At 46.8% G+C, this 27,578-nt stretch overlaps 1 protein-coding gene across 1 annotated transcript in view; it reads right to left on the minus strand.

Moving 5' to 3' along the window:
• Window positions 1–650: 650 nt before the first annotated feature.
• DNAJC7 (DnaJ heat shock protein family (Hsp40) member C7) overlaps window positions 651–27,578 on the minus strand; it is a 356,596-nt gene continuing 329,668 nt past the window's right edge. Inside the window, exons 13-14 of the mRNA XM_069237667.1 lie at window positions 3,580–3,642; window positions 651–1,862 (exon numbers count right to left, since the gene is read on the minus strand). Coding sequence (XP_069093768.1) covers window positions 1,825–1,862; window positions 3,580–3,642 — 101 coding nt within the window. The 3' untranslated portion in view covers window positions 651–1,824. The remainder of the gene's footprint in view (window positions 1,863–3,579; window positions 3,643–27,578) is intronic.

Here is a 27,578-nt window from a genome sequence, read left to right on the forward strand (position 1 = left end):
ACACCAGAATAAATTGCTGATTAAAGTGTGGAATCCAGCCAGAGGATTGGGAAATGTTTAAGGATGAGGAATCTGTGGGAAAAAGTATCCATAAAACATCCTGAATTTTACAAATTGTTTTCTTACTTAATATATCAAAGCATAGCAAATCACCTAATTATCCTAAGAGGAGCACATGGTTTAGCCTCACTTGTCAGCCATACAATATTCATTTGGAGTGGCTGACTTCACTATGTAAATAACAAAAAAGCTATGGAACTGATGAACACACTTCAATGTATCTTTCATGAACAGTATAAAAGACATTCACCAATATTTTGAAAGCTACTGTACCGTTAGTAAAAACTGTATATATAAGCCATATGTAAATCAGTATATGCATTTAATAATAAAAATATTTTAAATAGTGTCTAAAGTAGAAATGTCAGCATTAACGGCTTCCAATTAACTTGATTCACAAGGAGAAAAGCACTTACTTGTTATTGCAATGGGGAATTGAACTAAGCAGTGCCAAACCCAGTACCTTTGACCGTAGATTCCACCTCCACTTTCATCTGGGCTTAAAACAGCCTCCTTTCATTAGTACTCAAGTAGCATGTGAAGAACTCTAACAACATGTCAAAGTTCACATTCTAGATAAACCCAAAACGGTTGTTTCAGTAGCTTTATTTAACATGCCCATAACAATAGAGGGGATGGAATTTCACTTTTTTTTTTACATTAAAATTAGCGCAGGCTGGAAAGGTATGTAAACCTATAAAGCAGCTTTTTGTGGACTGGCCATTCCGCAATAAGGCCATTATTGACAAAAGTGGATCAGTGATCACAAGAAATAATAAAATTTGGATTCCTATAATCTAGATGGCAGACGTACCCCCAAAGACGAGCAGAACTATCTCTTTCTGCTTGGAAAAAGAAAACCTTATAAAGAAGATTTAGGCAACACTTTCCTCTATGCGAGGCACTAGCTCTCACTTACGGCCCAATGTGGGTTAAGGCTAAAGAACAGCTAGCAATACCATAACTGACAGTAGGTGTCCAGTTTATCCAGCAAGGGTGGAAAATATACATGGGACCAACAATGTACAATGAAGTATTCCTTTCACTATCAAAGGTAAAAAAGCAAATACTTCACCAGGATGCTATAGTTCAAGAAGAATGAAAGGGAACAGCCTGCCCTGTACCCTCTCCACCTTCCAGAGGGGCGTCTATGAACGGCAAGTGATCATACTCATTTAATCACCATTAGGTCTAACAGTGTGGATGAAAATTCTGCCTTTTTCTTTGTCACCATGCAAACCCGGATCTGTTTGTGGCGATTGTGATGATTACAGAGGTCTTAAGGGAGCAAGATTGGTACACAAAATGTTCACAGGTGATCAGAGACTTTCTTCTAAAAACATACTCACAAAATGTTTCCCCTAGCAGGCTAAGTAACATAACAGTGACATACCTTCTGGAGTAGGGATAGTAAACAATCTCCAAAAAGAAGGAACTATTACAAAATAGTATTTCTTATTAGGTTGCCTGTATTTGCAACATCTGACCTGCCAGTATAGGGACCAAAACTTTCCAAACTGTGTATTTTATTTTTTGTTTGTTTTTAATAAAGTTAATAAAACAAATTTCATAAGCCTTTGTTCCCCTCAAACAGTTCTTCATTGCCGGCTCCCTCTCTTCAAACACAAGCACACAAACAGAGGTATTCAAATGAAAAAATGAAAATGGCTCTAAAGAACGAGGCGTGGTGACAATGTAAGGAGGAGTCTCTTGTTAACTTAAGTCCATTTCCAAGGTTAAAACAACAAAGTAGCTTTGCAGCATTTAACCAAACTGGAAGAAGAAATTTCCAGGACCAGAAGCTGAAAAGAAAAAGAGGGTGAGAAATTAACACAAAATTTGAGAAACAAATAGACAGCTTCAGTTGAAAAATAAGACAAGTACCAATCAACATTTGACTCATTCACTTTTCCAATCTAGCACAGGAATGCAATTTGTGACAGACCCAGATCACAGCAAATGTGGACGACAACTACAACACTATGATCCCCAAGGACAAGTTACTCACCTTCAGTAAACCTTATCGTGTAGAGACACTATCTAGTTGCAGATTCCTTACCTTAGAATTTCCCCAGGCGTCATTCTGGATCCAGAGATTTTTCTTGTGCAGTACCCCGACACGCTGTTAAGTGGCATTGATTGACTCTGCGTCCGGCGTCATCTGCGCTGGATGATGTTGCGGGTCCTATATAGGCACCACCATGGCACACTGGCGTCAGTTTCTTTTCACAACTTTCCATGCCAGAAGAGCAGAGCGATGAAGAACAATGACCAATGGTGAATCAAAACTAGGGCTCTGAAGGCGAAACCCTGTCCCTAGAAATCAGTTTGCAGAACGGGGTGGATCGGTATGGAATCTGCAACTAGATATTGTCTCAACCAGATAAAGCATTACCGAAGGTAAGTAACTGGTCCATCTGATAGAGACATCTAGTTGCAGATCCCTAACCTTAGTTTAGATACCCAAGCAATACCATCGCCAAACTGAGATCATACCAGAAAGTCCTGCAAGACAGGATGGGCAAAGTGCCTGTCCCTGCAGACCTGACTGTTCAGGTAGTGTTTGGTAAACGTGTACAGAGATGCCCACGCTGCCACCTGAACTCCGCATGTCAAAGCAGTGGTAGCAGCTTTAGCTCTGGTAAAATGAGCATGCAAACCTTCAGGAGGAAGATTTTTAGTCATTGTGTAGCACATTTTAACGCAGAGTATGACCCACCTGGAGATGTTTCATTTGCACTGCCCAACCTTTCTTCGCAGCCCATAACCAACAAAAAGATGTGTGTGTGTTTGTTTCTCGGGGGGTTATAAAGTAGGGAAGGTGATGGACTGGCCTACATAGAAGGGCGTAACCACTTCAGGAAGATAAAGTCTCTTAATGCCTGCTGTCAGAAGCAGTTATGGAGCAAAAGGCACTTATGGAAACATGCCTTCAAGCGGGGGGTCTACCAGATGGATCTTTGTCACCAAGAACCCTTTCCTGTTCTGGGTTTTTCTTAAGCCTCCTTTAAAAAAAATCCCAGAACTGTTTAATGGAAACCTATAACTAAATTGTCGACACTTTCAAGTGACATGGAGCAATCTTATACTACTATCTAGTGTGCACCAAAAAAGGCTAAATGTCTAACAAAGATGCAACAAACAGGTTGCATATTTGGCTCAAATTAAACCATGAGTGTAAGATCTCAACTGACAAACAATACATGAGCTAATTTACTCTCAAACAGAAGTGGGATTTTTTTGCCCATATGGACTATTTTATCAAAAGTTGATACCTGTGAGAAGTAATATCAATGAAGACAAATCGCCCACAAAACAGGTGCATGAATCAAACTGATCTTTACATCATGACATGCCAAACCCCAAACATAAATAAAAGTATTTAACACACGCACAAATATTAGAAACTCTTTCACAAAACAATAGTAAATTGTGAGCAAGCATTTGAATAATTCCATATAACTCAACAATGCTACTTCTGTCTCCAAATCAGTTTCATGAATCCAAAATAGAACTTACCTTCAAAACTAAAGCCACCAGGGCCACCGAAGAAAGCCTTGAAGATATTGTTGGCATCAAAATCTAAAATGAACAAAGGGAGAATAACTTAGTTAATAAAGAGTTCGACTTACACCTTGAATACACATGCACCTTGTATAAAAAGGTAAGATTCAGCATATTATTTAACTGCAGCTTCAACAACTACAGTGAGGTAGGCGTATTGCTTTGTCTGAATAGCATTATGGCTCCATTTCTCAGTCTCTCCTCCGGAGTCGCTACTTTACACGGCTGGGTGGATATTCCTGAAATGGGAGATCATTTTATAGGGCTACCTTGATTGGTGACAATACTCCAGGAGGTGTACAGCATTGGTTGAATGTGGAACCAGTGACCTGTTGAGCGCACACACATCTGTGGTGTACATGTACTTTCCATTACATATAGATCATATGCATACATAGTAAATCAATGTCCTTATTCTCTTAACGTGGTGGTCTGCAGGAATTAGTGAAAGTAGTAATAAGAGGAAAGATTGTTACTGACACTGTAAGCATCTATTCGGAGAGTGTAGTGTTGCAGATTCACATGCTATGTATATTCCTGCCACCTAATGTTGGGCCCGGACTTTAAGTTATTTTTCTCAAGGAAGTCTTTTACTGTCTACGTTGCAAGTCGTGTCTTCTCCTCCTCGAGGTAATGTGCATGTTCAATGGCTCCTTTGTTAGATTTTGATTTTTTTTCCTGGCGTGCAAGGAGTGAGGATATAGTCTGTTAGGTCATTATTTGCTGATAACCATGCTTTAATGTTGTGTAAACTTGACACCATCTTATACCCGCTGGGGAGGTAGGAGGCTGCATGTGATTCTGCAGTAGTACACACTACGAACAGATGCTTAGAGTGTAAGCAACATAACGCATCTGGGGTGGGGAAACAGTGTTTACAACGCAAGCTAGGCGTGCTGTTTCCATGAAAGTGGAACACTGCTTGCTTAACCATGTACCTACCTTAACCACGCATATGTGAACGTTTTTAGGGGTGGTGGGAGGGCAATATTAGGGCGGGGTGGGGAGTAGTTGGAGTCCGGGTAATTTGTTTCCAGGGGGCAGGGTTTTAGGCTTCAGGGCAGGAGGAGGGGACATGGTAGTTTTAAAGACAAGGCGCAGTCAGTTTTAGGGCTCAGAGCGAGGGTCAGGGTAGTTTTAAGGACGGGGCTGGGTATGTTTCAGGGTGGGGGGGTTGAGTTACTTTTAAGGACTGGATTTTAGGGATTAGGGCAGGGGGAAAAGAGGCAGTTTTCAGGGTTTTTGGCAAGGGGGAAGGGTTTTAGGCCTCAGGGTGGGGTGAGGGGAAGGGATAGTTTTAAGGGCTGGGCCAGTTTTTTGGGGGAAGGGCAGTTTTAAGGGCTGGGGTGGATTGTAGGGCTGGGGTATTGGGTGTTAGGTGCAGACCAGGGGGTGGGGAGGCCGAGGTCTGCAATTTATCTTGCATATTCCTTTAGCAATCATGCTTTTACAACAGAATTCACAATAAAAGGCATGCATTGTAAAGGCACGGTCGTGGTTAAGACTGCATTGTTTAGGCCTGCGTGGTTGTATCATACAAGCATCCGGAGCATGCGTTGGCTGCAGACACACATGCTATACATAGACTGTAAAAAGCAGTATTCCTCTTGCGGTGGTTTTAAACATTAGATGGTGTATTTGCTTGAAATAATGTGCAAAGAACTGTTTGTCACACCAGAGATTGTTGTCTAGCATGTATAGTGTCTTTTCTGCCACTGTTTCTGGTTTTGGGAAGAAAACTGGCACATACAATGTTTGATTAAAGTGAAAAGGTGAGACTACTTTTGGCAGAAAGTTTGGATTTGTAAGTAGTCGCACTTTGTCTGGAAAAACCTAGAGGTAAGGCTCCTCTATAGTTAGAGCATGAACTTTGCTAACTCTCCTTAGCGCTGTAATTGCGACAAAGAAAGACCCTTTTCATGATAGAAATTGTAATGTGCATGAATGCTTGCTTCAAAAGAAGCAGATATTAATCGTCTTAACACTATGTTTAGGTTTCCATGAAGGTACAGGTGGTGTAATTACTCTTTTTAATCCCTCCATGAAAGCTTTAATTACTGGTATCCGAAAAAGAGTTTAATGTTTTCTGTTCTGAAGATATGTTGCGATTGCTGCTAGAAGCAGTCTTATCAAAGTGTATGCTAGATGTGATTTTGAAGATATAAGTAACATACTAGTTATTGTTCTGTTGGTGCGCAGGGGTCTATGGTGTGTGCAGCACAATTGTATACAAATTCTTTCCATTTTGCCACATAATAACCACTTGAGTTTGGTCATCTGGTTTCCTTTAGAATGTCCATACATTCTAATGGTAATTGCAAGAACCCAAACTCTACAACCTCAGGAGCCGGATTACAAGATTGAGTTGCTGTGCATTTAGGTGTCTGATTCTGCCCTGAGTGAGAAGACCTGGAATGTCTTGTGTTGTAACAGGGACAGTTCTAGTAATGTTGTGTACCAAAGCTGTTCTGCCATGCTGGAGCTAGGAGGATCATTTTGAGTGATATTTTTCTGAGTTTCCTGACCAGATATGGAATGAGGGGGGAGCGGAAAAAAAGTGTACGCAAATGTCCCTGACCAGTTCATCAATAGAGTATTGCTCTTGGATTGTGGATGTGGGCGTCTGAATGCAAATTTTGCAATCTCTGCAATGGCAAAGAGATCGTTTTTTGGTGTTCCCCCAATGCTGAAAGTATGTGTAGTACTTCCCATTCGTGGACATGTTGTTGTGTCCTGCTTAGTAGGTCCACTTCTGAGCTGTCCACTCCTGGCAGGAATTGTGCCAGTAGGATTATTCTGTGACTGTGGCCCATATCCAGTTGAGACAGATGTAATGAATGTGTCCCTCCCAGTTTCTGGATGTAATACATTGCAGTCTTATTGTATGTGCGTAGAAGGGCATTTTCCCCATGCTATGTTGAGTAGAAAAGCTTTTAGCGTTTGCTCTATGGCTAGTAGCTCTAGAACATCGATGTGGAATGTCTGTTGATATGCAGCCCACTGACCCTGTACTGTAATGGCTTCCATGTGTGCACCCCAAACCCATAAGAGAGGGATTTGTAGCGACTGTCGCTTGCAGGATTGGGTCCCTGAAGGCTCTCCCCTTCAGTGTGTTCTGTGTATTCCACTAGTGCAGTGCCTGATGGAACCTGGGGGAAAACAAAACTAGATCCTCCAAGCTGGTTCCCCCCCCCGCCACCTGTAACCAATGAGGTGCAAGACCCTCCTGTAGGGGTCGAATATGTAGTCTTGCATATGGAGCTATTTCTATGCAAGATGCTATCAATCCTAGGAGACTCATCACTGTGCTGGCTGGCAGGTGACGATGTGACTGGAGATTGGGGTAAGCCTTTGCTGTGATCAAACTGAGTATGGCTCCAAGATAAGGCAGTATTTGTAGTGGCTGTAAATGGGATTTTGCTGCATTTATTGTGACCCCTAATCTGTATAAGAAGTTGATAGTGGTCTGAGTGTCCTGTAGACATTTATTTTTGCTGGAACTCTTCGGTCAATCGTCCAGGTAAGGGAAGGCATGAATGTTTTGCCGTCTAAGGCTTGCAGCCACTACAGTTAGACATTTGGTAAACACCTGTGGGGCTGTTATTACCCCTAAGGGTAGCAACCTGAACTGATAATGATGTCCACTTACCACAAACCAGAGGTATCGGCGATGTGCCAGGTGGATCTGTATATGAAAGTATGTGCTCTTCAGATCTAAAGCTATAATGAAGTCACCTTCCTTAATTGGTGGTATTACACCCTGCAACTTCACCATGTGGAAGTGCTCGGACAGGATGTACAAACTGAATGTAGGTCCATCCTTATTTGGGTATTAGGAAGTATAGGGAGTATACGACCTTTCCTTTGTGTTGGAGTGGAAGATTCTATGGTCCCCTTTTTGAGCAGCATCTTGACCTCTTCTTTCAGCAGGAGTAGGTGATGAGGGTTGAGGGTGTGTGTGCGTGGTGGGATATTTGGTGGTTGCCTCTTCAGCTCTAGGCAATATCCTTAATTTACAATGTCCAGCACCCACTGATCTGCCGCTACTTCTGACCACAACTGATGGAACAGTTGTAGCCTTCACCCAATAGGTGATGTGTCAGGGAGGGGGTATTTCGGAGATGGGGGGTGGCAGGGGTCAGTTAATGGCAAGAAATGGTTGGTAAGTAACTGTTTGGAGGAGGAGTCTCCCTTTGCAGGTGTGCCTCAGCCTTTGCCTCTTGGTCTGAAAGCACCTCTATATAGTATTAATGGTTTGGGAGATTTGGGGGGGGGGGGGGGTCAGGCAGGGGTCAGTTGAGGGCGAGAAATGGTTGGTAAGTAACTGTTTGGAGGTGGAGGCTCCCTTTGCAGCTGTGCCTCAACCTTTGCCTCTCGGTTGGAAACAACCTCTGTAGTATCCTTTCAGCGATTGCTGGTGGTATTGATGCGGTTGACACTGATACCTTTGGGTCTCTGGAGTGTTATTCTCAGAGGCCCCTCTTCCCTGGTACCTTCGAAAGGACTGTTTTTTCTGCAATGTAGACTGCAAAGCCCCCACTGATTTTGCAGTTTCTTGATTATATCAAGTTGTGTATCAACCTCCGGACCAAAGAGGTGCTCTCCATCAAATGGGACGTTTAAGGCGTGTTGTGGTACCTCTGGCTTAAATACTCATATATGAAGCCGTGCATGTCTAATTTACTTTACAGATGAATTAATCCCTCTTTCTGCCATGTCTGCACTGTTTAGAGCACAGCAGATTGTTGTGTTGCATATTTGTCTTCCTTCTGCAACTATATCTTTCCCCTCAGGAACATGCTGTAAGAGGTCTTCCATTTTGTCCCATATAGCTCTGCTGTAGCGCAATAGAAGGCCCAGGAGTCTGCAATTCTCCAATGAGAACCCTTTTGCCCATTGTGTCAATACGTTTATTTTCTCTATCGGGGTGGTGCATCCCCCACTGCTTTGTGAAGCAGCTGTTTTGCGCGCAATAGTTACCATCAATGAGTCAGCAGGTAAGGTGACATCTGATGTAGAGAGGGTCCAATGGCGAAGGTCTGCATTTCCTTTTGATTCTTGGTGTGAATACCTTAATTTCACTGGGTCTTTGATTTGTCACTTCATGATAAGTTTGCTGTCCAGGACGATGCGGAGGTAGCAGGTGTGATCTGTTGGGTCCAAGTTCGGAGGGCCACCAGATGTTCCACGGGAAAAAACAAAAAAAATTGCATTTCCGTCTTGTCCATGTTGAGATTCAGGTAGTTGGTCTTCACCAAACAGCAGTGCTCCCCATGCAGTTGTGGAGGCTGATTTTGGTGGTGGTGTCTTTGGAAAGCGGGAGGATGGGCTGGGTGTCGTTTGCATAGGATATAATGTTGAGGCTATGGGTTCTGATGATGTTAGCCAGGGGTGTCATGCACATGTTGAACAGAGTGGGGATGAACCCTGAGGTAAGTGTGGTGGGATACGGTGTCAAACGCTGCTGAGAGATCAAGGAGTATCAGGGCCACTGTTTTCACCCAGTCGAGGAGGGATGTCGTTGGTGGCAGTGATCACAGCAGTCTCAGTATTGTGGTCAGGATGTCCGTCTCCTCTTCTGCACTGTGAAGTGGTAATGAATGATAATCTGCTGCCCTCTGTACTATGCTGTGATTTGAAGAGGTGTCACCTCCTGGAGATGCCTTGGCTGGGGTAGGTGTTTCTATGTGTTTGTCTGGAAAGACCACATCATAGTCATCCCAATGGGTCTGAGCTTTGTGGAGTTTCCTCATGTGAAACGGACTACTAAGTCTCATGGTCAGTGCTGTCTATTTCCTCTGTCCAAGAGTGGGCGGCCTAGTGCATGGTGACATTAGGCAGCTGTGCGGCATGGGGCTCGTGGCTCTAGTTTTTGTTGCCATCCTTTTTGGCAATGGCTGTGAAATGTTCAAGCCTTGGCTTTGTTGCTTGGAAGCTTTCTCCTGTCTGCTGCCATCAGCTGCCTGCCGATGTATCTGCATGAAGTCCTGTAGGCTTTGAAGACTTTGCTGCCTTCTGCTGGAAGCATAGGTTTCTGTGGTGTTTTTGCCTGCTTCTTAGTCAACTTTTTTGTTGCTGAGGAAGGCGCATTTGTTTTAGTTTTTTTTTTTATGCAGAGGAGAGTCCGTGATCTTTCCTCTTTGGAGTTGATGAGTGTTTTGTCTCTGTATGTGCCAATACAGATCGTTTGTGCAGCTCCAATTGTTTATCCAGTGCTGAAGCATGGATGGCCCGCCTTTGGCGGTGGAGCCTTGTAGGAAGTTGGCTCTGTATGCACTATTTCAAAGTAAGGAATAGTATGCACAGAGTCCAAGGGTTCCCCTTAGAGGTAAGATAGTGGCAAAAAGAGATAATACTAATGCTCTATTTTGTGGTAGTGTGGTCGAGCAGTAGGCTTATCAAAGGAGTAGTGTTAAGCATTTGTTGTACATACACACAGGCAATAAATGAGGAACACACACTCAGAGACAAATCCAGCCAATAGGTTTTGTTATAGAAAAATATATTTTCTTAGTTTATTTTAAGAACCACAGGTTCAAATTCTACATGTAATATTTCATTTGAAAGGTATTGCAGGTAAGTACTTTAGGAACTTTGAATAATTACAGTAGCATATATACTTTTCACATAAAACACAAATAGCTGTTTTAAAAGTGGACACAGTGCAATTTTCACAGTTCCTGGGGGAGGTAAAGTATTGTTATTTTTAGCAGGTAAGTAAATCAATTACAGGTCACAGTTTTGGGTCCAAGGTAGCCCACTGTTGGGGGTTCAGAGCAACCCCAAAGTTACCACACCAGCAGCTCAGGGACGGTCAGGTGCAGAGGTCAAAGAGGTGCCCAAAACACATATGCTTCAATGGAGAGAAGGGGGTGCCCCGGTTCCAGTCTGCCAGCAGGTAAGTACCCGCGTCTTCGGAGGGCAGACCAGGGGGGTTTTGTAGGGCACCAGGAGGGGGGAGGGGGGTGGGTGGCTGGGTGGGGACACAAGTCAGCACAAAAAGTACACCCTCAGCAGCGCAGGGGCGGCCGGGTGCAGTGTGTAAACAAGCGTCGGGTTCTCTGTAGGTTTCAATGGGAGACCAAGGGGTCTCTTCAGCGGTGCAGGCAGGCAAGGGGGGGGGGGCTCCTCGGGGTAGCCACCACCTGGGCAAGGGAGAGGGCCTCCTGGGGGTCACTCCTGCACAGAAGTTCCGTTCCTTCAGGTGCTGGGGGCTGCGGGTGCAGGGTCTTTTCCAGCCGTCGGGACTTTAGGTTCAGGCAGTCGCGGTCAGGGGGAGCCTCGGGATTCCCTCTGCAGGCGTCGCTGTGGGGGCTCAGGGGGGACAACTTTGGTTACTCACGGTCTCGGAGTCGCCGGAGGGTCCTCCCTGAGGTGTTGGTTCTCCACTAGTCGAGTCGGGGTCGCCGGGTGCAGTGTTGCAAGTCTCATGCTTCTTGCGGGGATTCGCAGGGGTCTTTAAATCTGCTCCTCTGTAACAAAGTTGCAGTTCTTTTGGAGCAGTGCCGCTGTCCTCGGGAGTTTCTTGTCTTCCTTGAAGCAGGGCAGTCCTCTGAGGATTCAGAGGTCGCTGGTCCTTTGGAAAGCGTCGCTGGAGCAGGTTTCTTTGGAAGGCAGGAGACAGGCCGGTAAGACTGGGGCCAAAGCAGTTGGTGTCTTCTGTTCTTCTTCTGCAGGGGTTTTTCAGCTCAGCAGTCCTCTTCTTCTTGTAGTTTCAGGAATCTAAATTTTTAGGTTCAGGGAAGCCCTTAAATACTAAATTTAAGGGTGTGTTTAGTTCTGAGGGGTTAGTAGCCAATGGCTACTAGCCCTGAGGGTGGGTACACCCTCTTTGTGCCTCCTCCCAAGGGGAGGGGGTCACATCCCTAATCCTATTGGGGAATCCTCCATCTGCAAGATGGAGGATTTCTAAAAGTTAGAGTCACTTCAGCTCAGGACACCTTAGGGGCTGTCCTGACTAGCCAGTGACGACTCCTTGTTCTCATCATTTCCTCCGGCCTTGCCGCCAAAAGTGGGGGCCGTGGCCGGAGGGGGCGGGCAACTCCACTAGCTGGAGTGTCCTGCGGTGCTGGAACAAAGGGGTGAGCCTTTGAGGCTCACCGCCAGGTGTTACAGCTCCTGCCTGGGGGAGGTGTTAGCATCTCCACCCAGTGCAGGCTTTGTTACTGGCCTCAGAGTGACAAAGGCACTCTCCCCACGGGGCCAGAAACATGTCTCTAGTGTGGCAGGCTGCTGGAACCAGTCAGGCTACACAGATAGTGGGATACAGTTTCAGGCGGCACCTCTAAGGTGCCCTCTGGGGTGTGTTTCACAATAAAATGTACCCTGGCATCAGTGTGCATTTATTGTGCTGAGAAGTTTGATACCAAACTTCTCAGTTTTCAGTGTAGCCATTATGGTGCTGTGGAGTTTGTGTTTGACAAACTCCCAGACCATATACTCTTATGGCTACCCTGCACTTACAATGTCTAAGGTTTGGCTTAGACACTGTAGTGGCACAGTGCTCATGCACTGGTGCCCTCACCTATGGTATAGTGCACCCTGCCTTAGGGCTGTAAGGCCTGCTAGAGGGGTGACTTATCTATACTTGCATAGGCAGTGAGAGGCTGGCATGGCACCCTGAGGGGAGTGCCATGTCGACTTACTCATTTTGTTCTCACCAGCACACACAAGCTGGCAAGCAGTGTGTCTGTGCTGAGTGAGGGGTCTCCAGGGTGGCATAAGTCATGCTGCAGCCCTTAGAGACCTTCCCTGGCATCAGGGCCCTTGGTACCAGAGGTACCAGTTACAAGGGACTTACCTGGATGCCAGGGTGTGCCAATTGTGGATACAAAAGTACAGGTTAGGGAAAGAACACTGGTGCTGGGGCCTGGTTAGCAGGCCTCAGCACACTTTCAATTCAAAACATAGCATCAGCAAAGGCAAAAAGTCAGGGGGTAGCCATGCCAAGGAGACATTTCCTTACACAACCCCCCCCACCCCCCAAACGAAAGAGGATGAGACTAACCTTTCCCAAGAGAGTCTTCATTTTCTAAGTGGAAGAACCTGGAAAGGCCATCTGCATTGGCATGGGCAGTCCCAGGTCTGTGTTCCACTATAAAGTCCATTCCCTGTAGGGAGATGGACCACCTCAACAGTTTTGGATTTTCACCTTTCATTTGCATCAGCCATCTGAGAGGTCTGTGGTCAGTTTGAACTACAAAGTGAGTACCAAAGAGGTATGGTCTCAGCTTTTTCAGGGACCAAACCACAGCAAAGGCCTCCCTCTCAATGGCACTCCAACGCTGCTCCCTGGGGAGTAACCTCCTGCTAATGAAAGCAACAGGCTGGTCAAGGCCATCATCATTTGTTTGGGACAAAACTGCCCCTATCCCATGTTCAGAGGCATCTGTTTGCACAATGAATTGCTTGGAGTAATCTGGAGCTTTTAGAACTGGTGCTGTGCACACAGCTTGTTTCAGGGTGTCAAAGGCCTGTTGGCATTCTACAGTCCAGTTTACTTTCTTGGGCATTTTCTTGGAGGTGAGTTCTGTGAGGGCTGTCACAATGGATCCATATCCCTTCACAAACCTCCTATAGTACCCAGTCAAGCCAAGGAATGCCCTGACTTGAGTCTGGGTTTTTGGAGCTGCCCCCCAGTCCAGAATAGTCTGGATCTTAGGCTGGAGTGGCTGAACTTGGCCTCCACCTACAAGGTGTCCCAAGTAAACCACAGTTCCCTGCCCTATCTGGCATTTGGATGCCTTGATAGAGAGGCCTGCTGATTGCAGAGCCTTCAAAACCTTCTTCAGGTGGACCAGGTGATCCTGCCAGTTGGAGCTAAAGACAGCAATATCATCAAGATAAGCTGCACTAAAGGATTCCAACCCAGCAAGGACTTGATTCACCAACCTTTGGAAGGTGGCAGGGGCATTCTTTAAACCAAAGGGCATAACAGTAAACTGATAATGCCCATCAGGTGTGGAGAATGCGGTTTTCTCTTTTGCTCCAGGTGCCATTTTGATTTGCCAGTACCCTGCTGTTAAGTCAAAGGTACTTAAGAATTTGGCAGCACCTAATTTGTCAATCAGCTCGTCAGCTCTAGGGATGGGATGGGATGGGCATCTGTCTTGGTGACAGAATTAAGACCTCTGTAGTCCACACAAAACCTCATCTCTCTCTTTCCATCTTTGGTGTGAGGTTTGGGGACTAAGACCACTGGGCTAGCCCAGGGGCTGTCAGAGTGCTCAATTACTCCCAATTCCAGCATCTTGTGGACTTCCACCTTGATGCTTTCCTTAACTTGATCAGACTGTCTGAAGATTTTGTTTTTGACAGGCATGCTGTCTCCTGTGTCCACATCATGGGTACACAGGTGTGTCTGACCAGGGGTTAAGGAAAAGAGCTCAGCAAACTGTTGCAGGACCTTCCTACAATCAGATTGCTGTTGGCCAGAGAGGGTGTCTGAATAGATCACTCCATCCACTGAGCCATCTTTAGGGTCTGATGAGAGGAGATCAGGGAGAGGCTCACTCTCAGCTTCCTGGTCTTCATCTGTTACCATTAACAGATTTACATCAGCCCTGTCATGGAAGAGTTTTAGGCGGTTTACATGGATCACCCTCTTGGGGCTCCTGCTGGTGCCTAGGTCTACCAGGTATGTGACCTGACTCTTCTTTTCCAGGATTGGGTAAGGGCCACTCCATCTGTCCTGAAGTGCCCTGGGAGCCACAGGCTCCAAAACCCAGACTTTCTGCCCTGGTTGAAATTCAACCATTGCAGCCTTTTGGTCATACCAAAACTTCTGGAGCTGTTGGCTGGCCTCAAGGTTTTTACTTGCCTTTTCCATGTACTCTGCCATTCTTGAGCGAAGGCCAAGTACATAGTCCACTATGTCTTGTTTAGGCTCATGAAGAGGTCTCTCCCAGCCTTCTTTAACAAGAGCAAGTGGTCCCCTTACAGGGTGGCCAAACAGAAGTTCAAAGGGTGAGAACCCTACTCCCTTCTGAGGCACCTCTCTGTAAGCGAAAAGCAGGCATGGCAGGAGGACATCCCATCTCCTTTTGAGTTTTTCTGGGAGCCCCATGATCATGCCCTTTAATGTCTTGTTGAACCTATCAACAAGGCCATTAGTTTGTGGATGATATGGTGTAGTGAATTTATAAGTCACTCCACACTCATTCCACATGTGTTTCAGGTATGCTGACATGAAGTTGGTACCCCTGTCAGACACCACCTCCTTAGGGAAGCCCACTCTGGTAAAGATACCAATGAGGGCCTTGGCTACTGCAGGGGCAGTAGTCGACCTAAGGGGAATAGCTTCAGGATACCTAGTAGCATGATCCACTACTACTAGGATGTACATATTTCCTGAGGCTGTGGGAGGTTCAAGTGGACCCACTATGTCCACACCCACTCTTTCAAAGGGGACCCCCACCACTGGAAGTGGAATGAGGGGGGCCTTTGGATGTCCACCTGTCTTACCACTGGCTTGACAGGTGGTACAGGAGATGCAAAACTCCTTAACCTTCTGGGACATGTTGGGCCAGTAGAAGTGGTTGACTAACCTCTCCCACGTCTTGGTTTGTCCCAAATGCCCAGCAAGGGGAATATCATGGGCTAAGGTCAGAATAAACTCTCTGAACGCCTGAGGCACTACCACACTCCTAGTGGCACCAGGTTTGGGATCTCTTGCCTCAGTGTACAGGAGTCCATCTTCCCAATAGACCCTATGTGTTCCATTTTTCTTGCCTTTGGACTCTTCAGCAGCTTGCTGCCTAATGCCTTCAAGAGAGGGACAGGTTTCTTGCCCCTTACACAACTCTTCCCTTGAGGGTCCCCCTGGGCCCAAGAGCTCAACCTGGTAAGGTTCCAGCTCCATAGGCTCAGTTCCCTCAGAGGGCAGAACTTCTTCCTGAGAAGAGAGGCTCTCTTTTTCTTGTTGTGTTGCAGCTGGTTTCCCAGCTGACTTTCCTTTTCTCTTGGTAGGCTGGGCCTTTCTTCCAGACTACAGCTCTACTTTTTCACCCTGTGCCTTGCACTGTGCCCTTGTTTTGACACACACCAGTTCAGGGATACCCAGCATGGCTGCATGGGTTTTCAGTTCTACCTCAGCCCATGCTGAGGACTCCAGGTCATTTCCAAGCAAACAGTCTACTGGGATATTTGAGGAGACCACCACCTGTTTCAGGCCATTGACCCCTCCCCACTCTAAAGTTACCATTGCCATGGGATGTACTTTAGTTTGATTGTCAGCATTGGTGACTGGATAGGTTTGTCCAGTCAGGTATTGGCCAGGGGAAACCAGTTTCTCTGTCACCATAGTGACACTGGCACCTGTATCCCTCAGGCCCTCTACACTTGTCCCATTAATTAAGAGCTGCTGCCTGTATTTTTGCATGTTAGGGGGCCAGGCAGCCAGTGTGGCTAAATCCACCCCACCCTCAGAGACTAATGTAGCTTCAGTGTGACACCTGATTTGCTCTGGGCACACTGTTGATCCCACTTGGAGACTAGCCATTCCAGTGTTAGCTGGAGTGGAGTTTGAAGTGGTATTTTTCTTGGGACAGTCCTTGTCTCCAGTTTGGTGTCCAGACTGACTACAGCTACGACACCAGGCCTTTTTGAGATCAAAGTTTTTACCCTTGTACCCAGAATTGTTTTGTGAAGAGGCTCTGGGCCCACCCTCCTGTGCAGGTTTTTGGGGGCCTGTAGAAGACTCTTTACTATTTTTGTTTTTGGCTGTCTCACCACCCTTCACCTGGCGAGGTTTTGTGACCCCTTTCTTTTGGTCACCCCCTGTGGAAGTTTTGGACACCCTAGTCTTGACCCAATGGTCCGCCTTCTTTCCCAATTCTTGGGGAGAAATTGGTCCTAGGTCTACCAGATGCTGATGCAGTTTATCATTGAAACAATTACTTAATAGGTGTTCTTTCACAAATAAATTGTACAGCCCATCATAATTACTTACACCACTGCCTTGAATCCAACCATCTAGTGTTTTTACTGAGCAGTCTACAAAGTCAACCCAGGTCTGGCTCGAGGATTTTTGAGCCCCCCTGAATCTAATCCTATACTCCTCAGTGGAGAATCCAAAGCCCCCAATCAGGGTACCCTTCATGAGGTCATAAGATTCTGCATCTTTTCCAGAGAGTGTGAGGAGTCTATCCCTACACTTTCCTGTGAACATTTCCCAAAGGAGAGCACCCCAGTGAGATTTGTTCACTTTTCTGGTTACACAAGCCCTCTCAAAAGCTGTGAACCATTTGGTGATGTCATCACCATCTTCATATTTAGTTACAATCCCTTTAGGGATTTTCAACATGTCAGGAGAATCTCTGACCCTATTTATGTTGCTGCCACCATTGATGGGTCCTAGGCCCATCTCTTGTCTTTCCCTTTCTATGGCTAGGATCGGTCTTTCCAAAGCGAATCTTTTGGCCATCCTGGCTAACTGGATGTCCTCTTCACTGGAGTTATCCTCAGTGATTTCAGAGAGGTTGGTCCCTCCTGTGAGGGAGCCAGCATCTCTGACTATTATGCTTGGAGTCAGGGCTTGAGAGGCCCTGTTCTCCCTAAATAGGACTGGTAGGGGGGAATTTTCCTCCAAGTCACTATCTTCATCCTCTGTGTTGCCATCCTAAGAGGGGTTGGCCTTTTCAAACTCTGCCAAGAGCTCCTGGAGCTGTAGTTTGGAAGGTCTGGGGCCCATTGCTATTTTCTTTATTTTACAGCGTGACCTTAGCTCCCTCATCTTAAGATGGAGGTAAGGTGTGGTGTCGAGTTCCACCACATTCACATGTGTACTAGACATTATGCTTCTAAAAGTTGGAATACTTTTTAAGAATCTAAAAACTAGTTCTAGAATCTAATTCAAACTTTTACCAAACTTTTAAACTCTAAAAGAAATGCTAAACAGGATCTAACACAAGGCCCTAGCAGGTCTTTTAAGAATTTAGAAAAATAGTTCAAATTGCAAAAACAATTTCTAATGACAATTTTTGGAATTTGTCGTGTGATCAGGTATTGGCTGAGTAGTCCAGCAAATGCAAAGTCTTGTACCCCACCGCTGATCCACCAATGTAGGAAGTTGGCTCTGTATGCACTATTTCAAAGTAAGGAATAGTATGCACAGAGTCCAAGGGTTCCCCTTAGAGGTAAGATAGTGGCAAAAAGAGATAATACTAATGCTCTATTTTGTGGTAGTGTGGTCGAGCAGTAGGCTTATCAAAGGAGTAGTGTTAAGCATTTGTTGTACATACACACAGGCAATAAATGAGGAACACACACTCAGAGACAAATCCAGGCCAATAGGTTTTGTTATAGAAAAATATATTTTCTTAGTTTATTTTAAGAACCAGAGGTTCAAATTCTACATGTAATATCTCATTTGAAAGGTATTGCAGGTAAGTACTTTAGGAACTTTGAATAATTACAGTAGCATATATACTTTTCACATAAAACACAAATAGCTGTTTTAAAAGTGGACACAGTGCAATTTTCACAGTTCCTGGGGGAGGTAAAGTATTGTTATTTTTAGCAGGTAAGTAAATCACTTACAGGTCACAGTTTTGGGTCCAAGGTAGCCCAACGTTGGGGGTTCAGAGCAACCCCAAAGTTACCACACCAGCAGCTCAGGGCCGGTCAAGTGCAGAGGTCAAAGAGGTGCCCAAAACACATATGCTTCAATGGAGAGAAGAGGGTGCCCCGGTTCCAGTCTGCCAGCAGGTAAGTACCCGCGTCTTCGGAGGGCAGACCAGGGGGGTTTTGTAGGGCACCGGGGGGGACACAAGTCAGCACAAAAAGTACACCCTCAGCAGCGCAGGGGCGGCCGGGTGCAGTGTGTAAACAAGCGTCGGGTTCTCTGTAGGTTTCAATGGGAGACCAAGGGGTCTCTTCAGCGGTGCAGGCAGGCATCGGGGGGGCTCCTCGGGGTAGCCACCACCTGGGCAAGGGAGAGGGCCTCCTGGGGGGTCACTCCTGCACAGAAGTTCCGTTCCTTCAGGTGCTGGGGGCTGCGGGTGCAGGGTCTTTTCCAGCCGTCGGGACTTTAGGTTCAGGCAGTCGCGGTCAGGGGGAGCCTCGGGATTCCCTCTGCAGGTGTCGCTGTGGGGGCTCAGGGGGGACAACTTTGGTTACTCACGGTCTCGGAGTCGCCGGAGGGTCCTCCCTGAGGTGTTGGTTCTCCACTAGTCGAGTCGGGGTCGCCGGGTGCAGTGTTGCAAGTCTCATGCTTCTTGCGGGGATTCGCAGGGGTCTTTAAATCTGCTCCTCTGTAACAAAGTTGCAGTTCTTTTGGAGCAGTGCCGCTGTCCTCGGGAGTTTCTTGTCTTCCTTGAAGCAGGGCAGTCCTCTGAGGATTCAGAGGTCGCTGGTCCTTTGGAAAGCGTCGCTGGAGCAGGTTTCTTTGGAAGGCAGGAGACAGGCCGGTAAGACTGGGGCCAAAGCAGTTGGTGTCTTCTGTTCTTCTTTTGCAGGGGTTTTTCAGCTCAGCAGTCCTCTTCTTCTTGTAGTTTCAGGAATCTAAATTTTTAGGTTCAGGGAAGCCCTTAAATACTAAATTTAAGGGCGTGTTTAGGTCTGAGGGGTTAGTAGCCAATGGCTACTAGCCCGGAGGGTGGGTACACCCTCTTTGTGCCTCCTCCCAAGGGGAGGGGGTCACATCCCTAATCCTATTGGGGAATCCTCCATCTGCAAGATGGAGGATTTCTAAAAGTTAGAGTCACTTCAGCTCAGGACACCTTAGGGGCTGTCCTGACTGGCCAGTGACGACTCCTTGTTCTCATTATTTCCTCCGGCCTTGCCGCCAAAAGTGGGGGCCGTGGCCGGAGGGGGCGGGCAACTCCACTAGCTGGAGTGTCCTGCGGTGCTGGAACAAAGGGGTGAGCCTTTGAGGCTCACCGCCAGGTGTTACAGCTCCTGCCTGGGGGAGGTGTTAGCATCTCCACCCAGTGCAGGCTTTGTTACTGGCCTCAGAGTGACAAAGGCACTCTCCCCATGGGGCCAGCAACATGTCTCTAGTGTGGCAGGCTGCTGGAACCAGTCAGCCTACACAGATAGTTGGATACAGTTTCAGGGGGCACCTCTAAGGTGCCTTCTGGGGTGTGTTTCACAATAAAATATACCCTGGCATCAGTGTGCATTTATTGTGCTGAGAAGTTTGATACCAAACTTCTCAGTTTTCAGTGTAGCCATTATGGTGCTGTGGAGTTCGTGTTTGACAGACTCCCAGACCATATACTCTTATGGCTACCCTGCACTTACAATGTCTAAGGTTTGGCTTAGAAACTGTAGGGGCACAGTGCTCATGCACTGGTGCCCTCACCTATGGTATAGTGCACCCTGCCTTAGGGCTGTAAGGCCTGCTAGAGGGGTGACTTATCTATACTTGCATAGGCAGTGAGAGGCTGGCATGGCACCCTGAGGGGAGTGCCATGTCGACTTACTCATTTTGTTCTCACCAGCACACACAATCTGGCAAGCAGTGTGTCTGTGCTGAGTGAGGGGTCTCCAGGGTGGCATAAGTCATGCTGCAGCCCTTAGAGACCTTCCCTGGCATCAGGGCCCTTGGTACCAGAGGTACCAGTTACAAGGGACTTACCTGGATGCCAGGGTGTGCCAATTGTGGATACAAAAGTACAGGTTAGGGAAAGAACACTGGTGCTGGGGCCTGGTTAGCAGGCCTCAGCACACTTTCAATTCAAAACATAGCATCAGCAAAGGCAAAAAGTCAGGGGGTAACCATGCCAAGGAGGCATTTCCTTACAAGCCTCGTGCGTACTATGCTGGACCAGCACCTACAAATCCCTTCCTTCACTGGAATCGTCAGAGGCTGTGTAGAGCCTGTAGACTTCACTCTCACACCGACACAAGAGAACAAATGAAACAGGGCCATGGAGCAGTGGCCAGTGCTTCCCGGGGCCTACCGCAGCCGAAAGCGAAGGGAAGCCCACCTGGGATGCCAGGACAGCGCAAGTGTTGCCCCACGAAGTTAAGACACATTTTGCATTGGTGGAACAATACATGCTGCAGCCCATGGGGAACACCTGGTGCCCCAATGCCCTGGCTACCTAAGTATCATACTAGGACTTGTATGGGGGTGCCAATATGCCAATTGTGGGGTGTGCCAAGTCCTAAGTAACCCAATTTAGAGGGAGAAAGCACAGTCACTGGGGTCCTGGTTATCAGGATCCCAGTGAACACATTCGAAACACACTGACAGCAGGCGAAAAGTGGGGGTAACCATGCCAAAAATAGGGTATTTTCCTATAGTAACCATCCAGAGGCGACCCTCTCCAGCCTCAGCTAACAATTGTCTCATAGAATGTGGTGGGTCTGAAGAAAATAACTGAGGACAACTTAGCTCCTGGCTACCTTCACAAAGAAGGCATCCTTTGCTTTCAGGAGACCAGCAATAAAACATAATATCTTTGGCCCACCATTAGGAGGTCTTTCAGGGATGTAGAATTCCTATAGCCCAACGCCCAGGGAATATTGTTTGGGGGTCAAAAACAAGTTTTCATGTAAATTTTGTCCTTGGGACAAGTAGCCCATACCCCTGCAGCACAAACCCTCTGGCTGCCAGTTTACAAGGAAGGAAACTGCATGCACTTGAGGTAAGATTTGTGTCCAAAAGTTAATGCTGTTTGAACTTGTATTTATAGTTCACTAATTCAAAGCCTTTAATTATTGGGGGTGAGTACTCTACATAAACGTTTTATGGCCAGACTGCACTACTGACAGTGTCTCAAATTAAAAAAGTGAACATAAGTTTGAAACGTTTACCAATACGCGGCTAAATATAATGCTCCTGGAATGTTCTCTGATTAGATACAAATGTTTGCAGAAGCTTGTAAGCAAGATTGACGGTTCTTTGCTTTCAAAATAAAATGTTCAGGAAAAAATGCAATGAGGAAAACATTTTTTTGCAAATTTACTGTAAATTTTTAGGTACTGTTTCTTTGAAGCATAATTTATTAAAATGTTTTGGTGCATATTAGTACTTAAATCAGTGTAACCATTTTCAGCAAGGTTGTGGGAAACAAGAAAAAAAAACAAGCACTGGCAAAGGCAACTGATCCGCCATTAGTTGTCAAGTCTTTTGGTTTTTTCAATGAGTGTCTTGTTTTGACATGGCTTTTGTAACTCTATTGTTGTGGGAGCTACCAGACTCTTACCACTCCAACAAACATTGGCAAAAAGAAAAAAAAAATTGGGTCTCAAAAAGTACATATTTCCACAGTAGTTCTGACTGAACCAAACTACTTTGTGTGCTAATATGCTCCTTGTGGAAGAGCAGAATGCTACCACTCACAGTAAAGCCAGCCAATAGATGGACAGAGAGAGAAATAGAATTTTAATAAAAACTAAATATTTTTTTAATGCCAGACCTAATTAGGGGGCCAATTCTTAAAGAAAGTCCCAAAAGTGCAACCAGGGATATGTGTCTGCATTAGTGGGTTTCATGAATTCACAAGAATTTACATAAGTAGAACAGGAAATCATACTCCTAGAAAATATTTGTGAACTGTATTTTAGCATGAGCAAATATGCAGATGTAGATTTGCTCATGAAAAAAATCTATTGAGCGTTTACATTCACTTTCCCTCCAGCCACTTTTTTCCACAACTCTGGGAGAACCTTTACTTCTGCCCTTGTCAGTATGGGGAAATATTACAGAAAATCCTTAAAACATGCAAGTTAGTAGGTTTGCACAGACTCAAAGGCATTTCAGCCCTGGAACTATTTAATGCTTCCTCCAGCCCCAATATGTATATCGGGGGGAAGGGGGCAAAATAAGGAAATTGTTATAGTAGGGCTTAAAATTGCAAGCATTCCAGCCCCTCTATAGTATTAGCCCTGGCATAATCAGAGAGGCTATTATCAGCTCTTAAATAATGAGATTGCTGGCATAATTTGTCTTCGCACTACATGGCACCAAAGGGACAAGTAGATTTCTTCTTTTTTTATTTTTACAGGACAAGTGGGTCTAAGAAGCAACCTGTCCCAAGGACAAGTAGATATTTTATTAGATTCCACACCCCTGTAACTGCCACTGCTCAATTTCTATGTAAGAAAGTGGATACTGGACAGATTTAGGTAGAGAACCCTCCCCCTGCTGCTGCAACAGATGATCCTCCCAAAAAGGCATTCTGGTTGGAGGATCGATGACATGCTCAACAGCTCGGGATACCAGATTCTTCGTGCCCAGTCCAGAGCCACAAGGTTTACTTGGGCCCAGTCATTCTTGATCTTTTTGAGAATTCTGGGCAGTGGTATGGGCAGAAAGGCGTACAGGAGGCTTGAGCTCCACTCGTGACGATAAATGTTGCAGAGTGAGTGCCGCCTTGGAAACTCCAAAGTGCGAAACAGCTATCATTGCGAGTTCTATGCAGAGGCAAACAGATCTAACTAAGGCTCTCGCCATTGCTGAAAGAGACCTTGCACCACCTCCGGATCGTGAACGACCAGGCATTGTTGGCTGAATTTGTTCGCTCTGGTGTTGCCCTGATGTTCCAGCCATGTCCAGAGGCGCAGAGCCTCCTGACAGAGTCCACCCACCCTGCCCTGCCTGTTGCAGTACCACATGGCGGTGGTGTTGTCCATGAACACCTGCACTACTTTTTCTTTGAGAGAGGGAAGAAATGCTTGCAAGGCCAGTCTGATTGCCCAGAGCTCCAAAAGGTTGACGTGGAGGCCGGACTCTGCTGGAAGCCAGACGCCTCTGATTTCCACCTCTACCAGGTAGCCACCTCAGCCCACGGGTGACACATCTGTCACTATTGTCAGATCTGGTTGGGGACAGGAGAGGAATCTGCCTCTGACCCAATCATGGTTCATTGGTCACCACTGCAGATCTTGCGCAGTTTACTCCTAGATCTGGACCACGTTGGAGAAATTCCCCTGATGCTGCACCCACTGTAACTTTAGGTTCCACTGTAGAGCCCGCATATGCCACCTGGCCTGTTTCACTGACAGGATGCAGGAGGCCATGAAGACCAGCAGCCTCAGTCATTCACACCAAAATCTAGGATAGAGATAAACATCGGTTTAATAGCCTGAGTATCCTGGACTCGCCGCTCAGGAGGACAAGCCAGAAACTGTTTGGGGCAGTGAGCTGACCGGACCGCTGACTCCTGGTGCAAGGGTACGGTGGATCTCGCATCCTTGGCTGGGCAGCATGAGCGGTACAGAGGTGAACTGACGTGATGGGATGCCCCTTCTGTGGCCACGAAAGGAGTGAAAAGCAGAGTGAAGGGGGTGAGGGGCAGCTGGCTGTAGCACGAAAGTCCTTGAAGCGCATGAGCGCGGAGAGTCTGCTTTCTCTCCGAAGAGATGAGCGCTATTAACGGGCATGTCCAAAAGGGTAGATTGGACATCCCCCGAAAAGCCAGATGTCCTCAACCAGGAATGGCACCTCAAGGCCACCGCTGAAGTAACCGTTCTGCCCAGTGAGTCAGTTGTGTCTAGCCAACATCTTATTGTGAACTCTTTGCGTCTCCCCCATCAACAAAAGCTTTGGGGAGAATGGCCCAGGCCTCCTCCAGAACCTGTAAAAGCACTTGTGCAACCATGTCCCGTAGGGCATGGGCATAATAGCCCAAAAGGCATGCAGTATTCATTAACCACAATGCGAGGCTGGAAGAAGAGAACATTTTCTTTCCAGGTTGGTCCAGCCTCTTGTATTCCCTATCCGGGTGCGGAAGGGAATGAGCCCTGGGACGTAGAGGCTTGGATAACCAAGATCTCAGGGAATGGGTGAAGCATCAGGAATTCTGGGTAGTTTGGAGCTGGTCTATGCAGTGGGCAATTGTCCTGTTCACAGGAGTCCCTGTGCTGGGTTTGGACCAGGTACCCAGCAGGACATCTGTAAGGCTTCACTGACGGGCAAAAGGGATCAGAGGAAGAAGTCCCATGCTGAAGCACCTCTGTCATGAGGTTAGTCATGACTGCCGCCGAAGGTAGTTCGACGTCGAGGACTTCGGGCACTTTTCGCACCACCACTGAACAGGGCGCTGCCCCATCCGTAGCAACAGTAGGGGGAGAAAGCAGGCCAGTGTCAGGGGAAGTGTCGAGACACTGGCTTCACCCAGGTCCAACCGCCAGTCCACAGGGCCTTGGAGCTGGGACTTTAAAGGGTCCAGCGACCCCTGCTATCACTGCTATGCCCTAACCCATAAAAATGATAATCAGGATTCAACACAGGGGGCAAGGCTGCTGCTGAAGTCACTATTGGTGTCACGCGATGCCAATCCAGAACCATGTCGGAGTCTGCAATAAGGATGAGGGCGACACCGCCCATGGGCATGGGTGGCATCGGAAGTGTCAACATTAGAACGGGCATCAGGGAAGGTCGAGGTGGTATGCCCGATGTTGTTTCAGATCTAGAAACGGACCCTAGGTGCCCTGTGGAGCTGAGGCCACCGGCGTGGGACCCAAGGGAACCCCTGCTGACCCAGAGAGGCTCAAAGGCCCTTAAGTGTAGTCGGACTGCCAAAAGAGGAGGCGCATGAATGCATAAAACTAAGTTAGACATGTGTCGCTCTGGCTCCCAGATACTTGGGAAGGCGTAGAGACAACCCTGTCGCTGGCTTCAAGGACAAAGGCCTTGAGTGACAACATTCCCTTTCTCTTGTCTTGTCGATCGACGGGGTGAAGTCGAAGAATGCTTGTTCTTCGTTTTTTTCTTGTACCTCTTACCTGACCGTCCCAAGGATTGAGGTGAGGAAGAATGGGGGCTCTGCGACCATTCTCGGGACCATCCCCTCGACCAAGAGTGTCGCGAAGGCAACGGTTGGGGTGCAAGGCTCTTTAGGCATCGCTCCCTCAAAGCTTTAGAATTAACAGCCCGACACTCAGAGCATGACTTCTGGTCGTGGTCATGATCCAAACCCCACATGCACACGAGGCGCAAATCCGTCACAGACATCGACAACAGGGCTTGAACTCAGTCTTATGTGACTACATCCTCGAAACACGAGGAGTGTAGACACTCAAAATCTTCGACAAAAAGTCAAAAAAGACCAGGCAAAATGCGACACTAGAAGTTTTCAGGGGTCACCTCTAAGGTGCCCTGTAGGAGGGCTGGCTCAGTTTATGGTGTACACCTATGTTGTGGTACCATATACTGAGTCCAGGCAACTCTTGGTGATAGTATTTAGGTTTCCAGATAGCAAAAGCTCTCTAGAGGTAGCTGTGGTGTGCAGCTTAAGCTTATCTAGGAGGAGGGTAAAACATTTGTAAAACCACAATAGTAAGTTAGTGACCAATCACAAGAAAGAACCACACTAGGTGTTACAAAAATAAAGGTTTCTCAATTACAACACTAAAGTTACTCTAACATTGGTATATCTCTAATTCGAGAGATCAACACACAAAAATATACACTTAGTAATAATCAGGAAAAGCATAAAAATACATGGGGCCCTACGGGGAGGGGCCTAACTCTATACTAAGAAAGTGATATAAGAACGGAGGTGCCCAACCAAGTTAAGTGTCAAGATCCCAGGGGCTGGGATAGTTGGAAATTACCAGAAGTAGGTGCTAGAAATCCCACAGGCACCTGAGTGCAGAGTTGTTATTGAGCTGAGTGTCCATAGGCTAACACAGGACTGTTGTGGTTGGATTTTTATGCATTCAATGCTTTATGCATCCGTCCTCATCTCTCCCTTTCCATCCTGGGAATAAGGTTTTGGCACAAGTACTACTGGACTAGTACAAGAGCTGTCTGAGGGCTCAATAACCCCCCAACTCCAGCATCTTTTGGACTTCTGCCCTGATGCAATCTGACATGCTCATGCTGCCTGTAGATTTTACTCTTTATAGGTAGGCTATCACCTGTGCCCACAACATGTGCACACCAGGTTCTCTAGGGTTGTCATGGAAAAGAATTATAAGAACTGACTGAGAACATGTCTGCAGTCAGCTTGTTGCTGTTCAGAGAGAGATGGTCAGGAAGGAGGTCACCCTCTGCTTCCTATTCATCAGTGGCCATGAGCAAGCTCATGTCAGCTCTGTCATAGTAAGGTTTAAGGAGGTTCACATGAAGCACCCACAACTGTGTGGTGCCACTCCATTTCTCGTGAAGCGCTCTTGGGGCCACAGGCTCCAAGACCCCCACTTTCTGTTCTGGCTGGTAAAGAGTCCGCACAGCCTTTTGGTTATGCCATTGCTTCCGAAGCTCCTGGCTGGCCTCAACGTTTTTGGAAGCCTTCTTCATGTACTCTGCCATGCAAGAACGGAGGCCTAGCACATAGTTAACAATACCTTGTTTGGGGGGGTTTGAGATGTTGCTCCCAACCCTCTTTCACAAGACTAAGAGGACCCCTACCTGGATGTCGAAAAATAAGTTTAAATGGGCTGTACCCACTACCTTTTGTGGAACATCAATATAGGCAAGAAAAAGGCAAGGCAAAAGGGCATTCCATCTCCTTCCGAGTTTTTTCTGAGTCCCCCATGATCATTCCTTTAAAGGTTTTGTTGAGTCTTTCAACCAACCCATTTTCTTGTGGATAATAAGATGTGGTGAATTTGTAGGTTATACCACATTCCTTCCACATTGCTTTGAGGTATCCAGACGAAGTTTGCACCTCTGTCTGATAAAACCTCCTTAGGGAAGCCCACCCTGGAAAAGTTTCCCAGGAGGGCCTCGGCCACTGCGGGATCTATAGTGGTCCTAGGGGAAATGGCCTCTGGGTACCTGGTTGCATGGTCCACCACCACCAGAATAGATCTGTTCCCAGATGCTGTAGGAGGGTCAAGGGGACCAACAATGTCGATCCCTACCCTCTCAAAGGGAATCCCAAACACAGTAGTGGGATTAAAGGGGCCTTTGTAGTGCCACCTGACTTGCCACTAGCTTGGCAGGTGACACAAGAGCGGCAAAACTCCTCGGTCCTTTCTAACATGTGGGGCCAGTAGGAGTGTCTGCCCCAGATCTTAATTTGCCCAAGATGTCCTGCGAGGGAAATGTCATG

This window comes from Pleurodeles waltl, chromosome 6, assembly GCF_031143425.1.
Source record: "Pleurodeles waltl isolate 20211129_DDA chromosome 6, aPleWal1.hap1.20221129, whole genome shotgun sequence".
NCBI lineage: Eukaryota > Metazoa > Chordata > Amphibia > Caudata > Salamandridae > Pleurodeles > Pleurodeles waltl.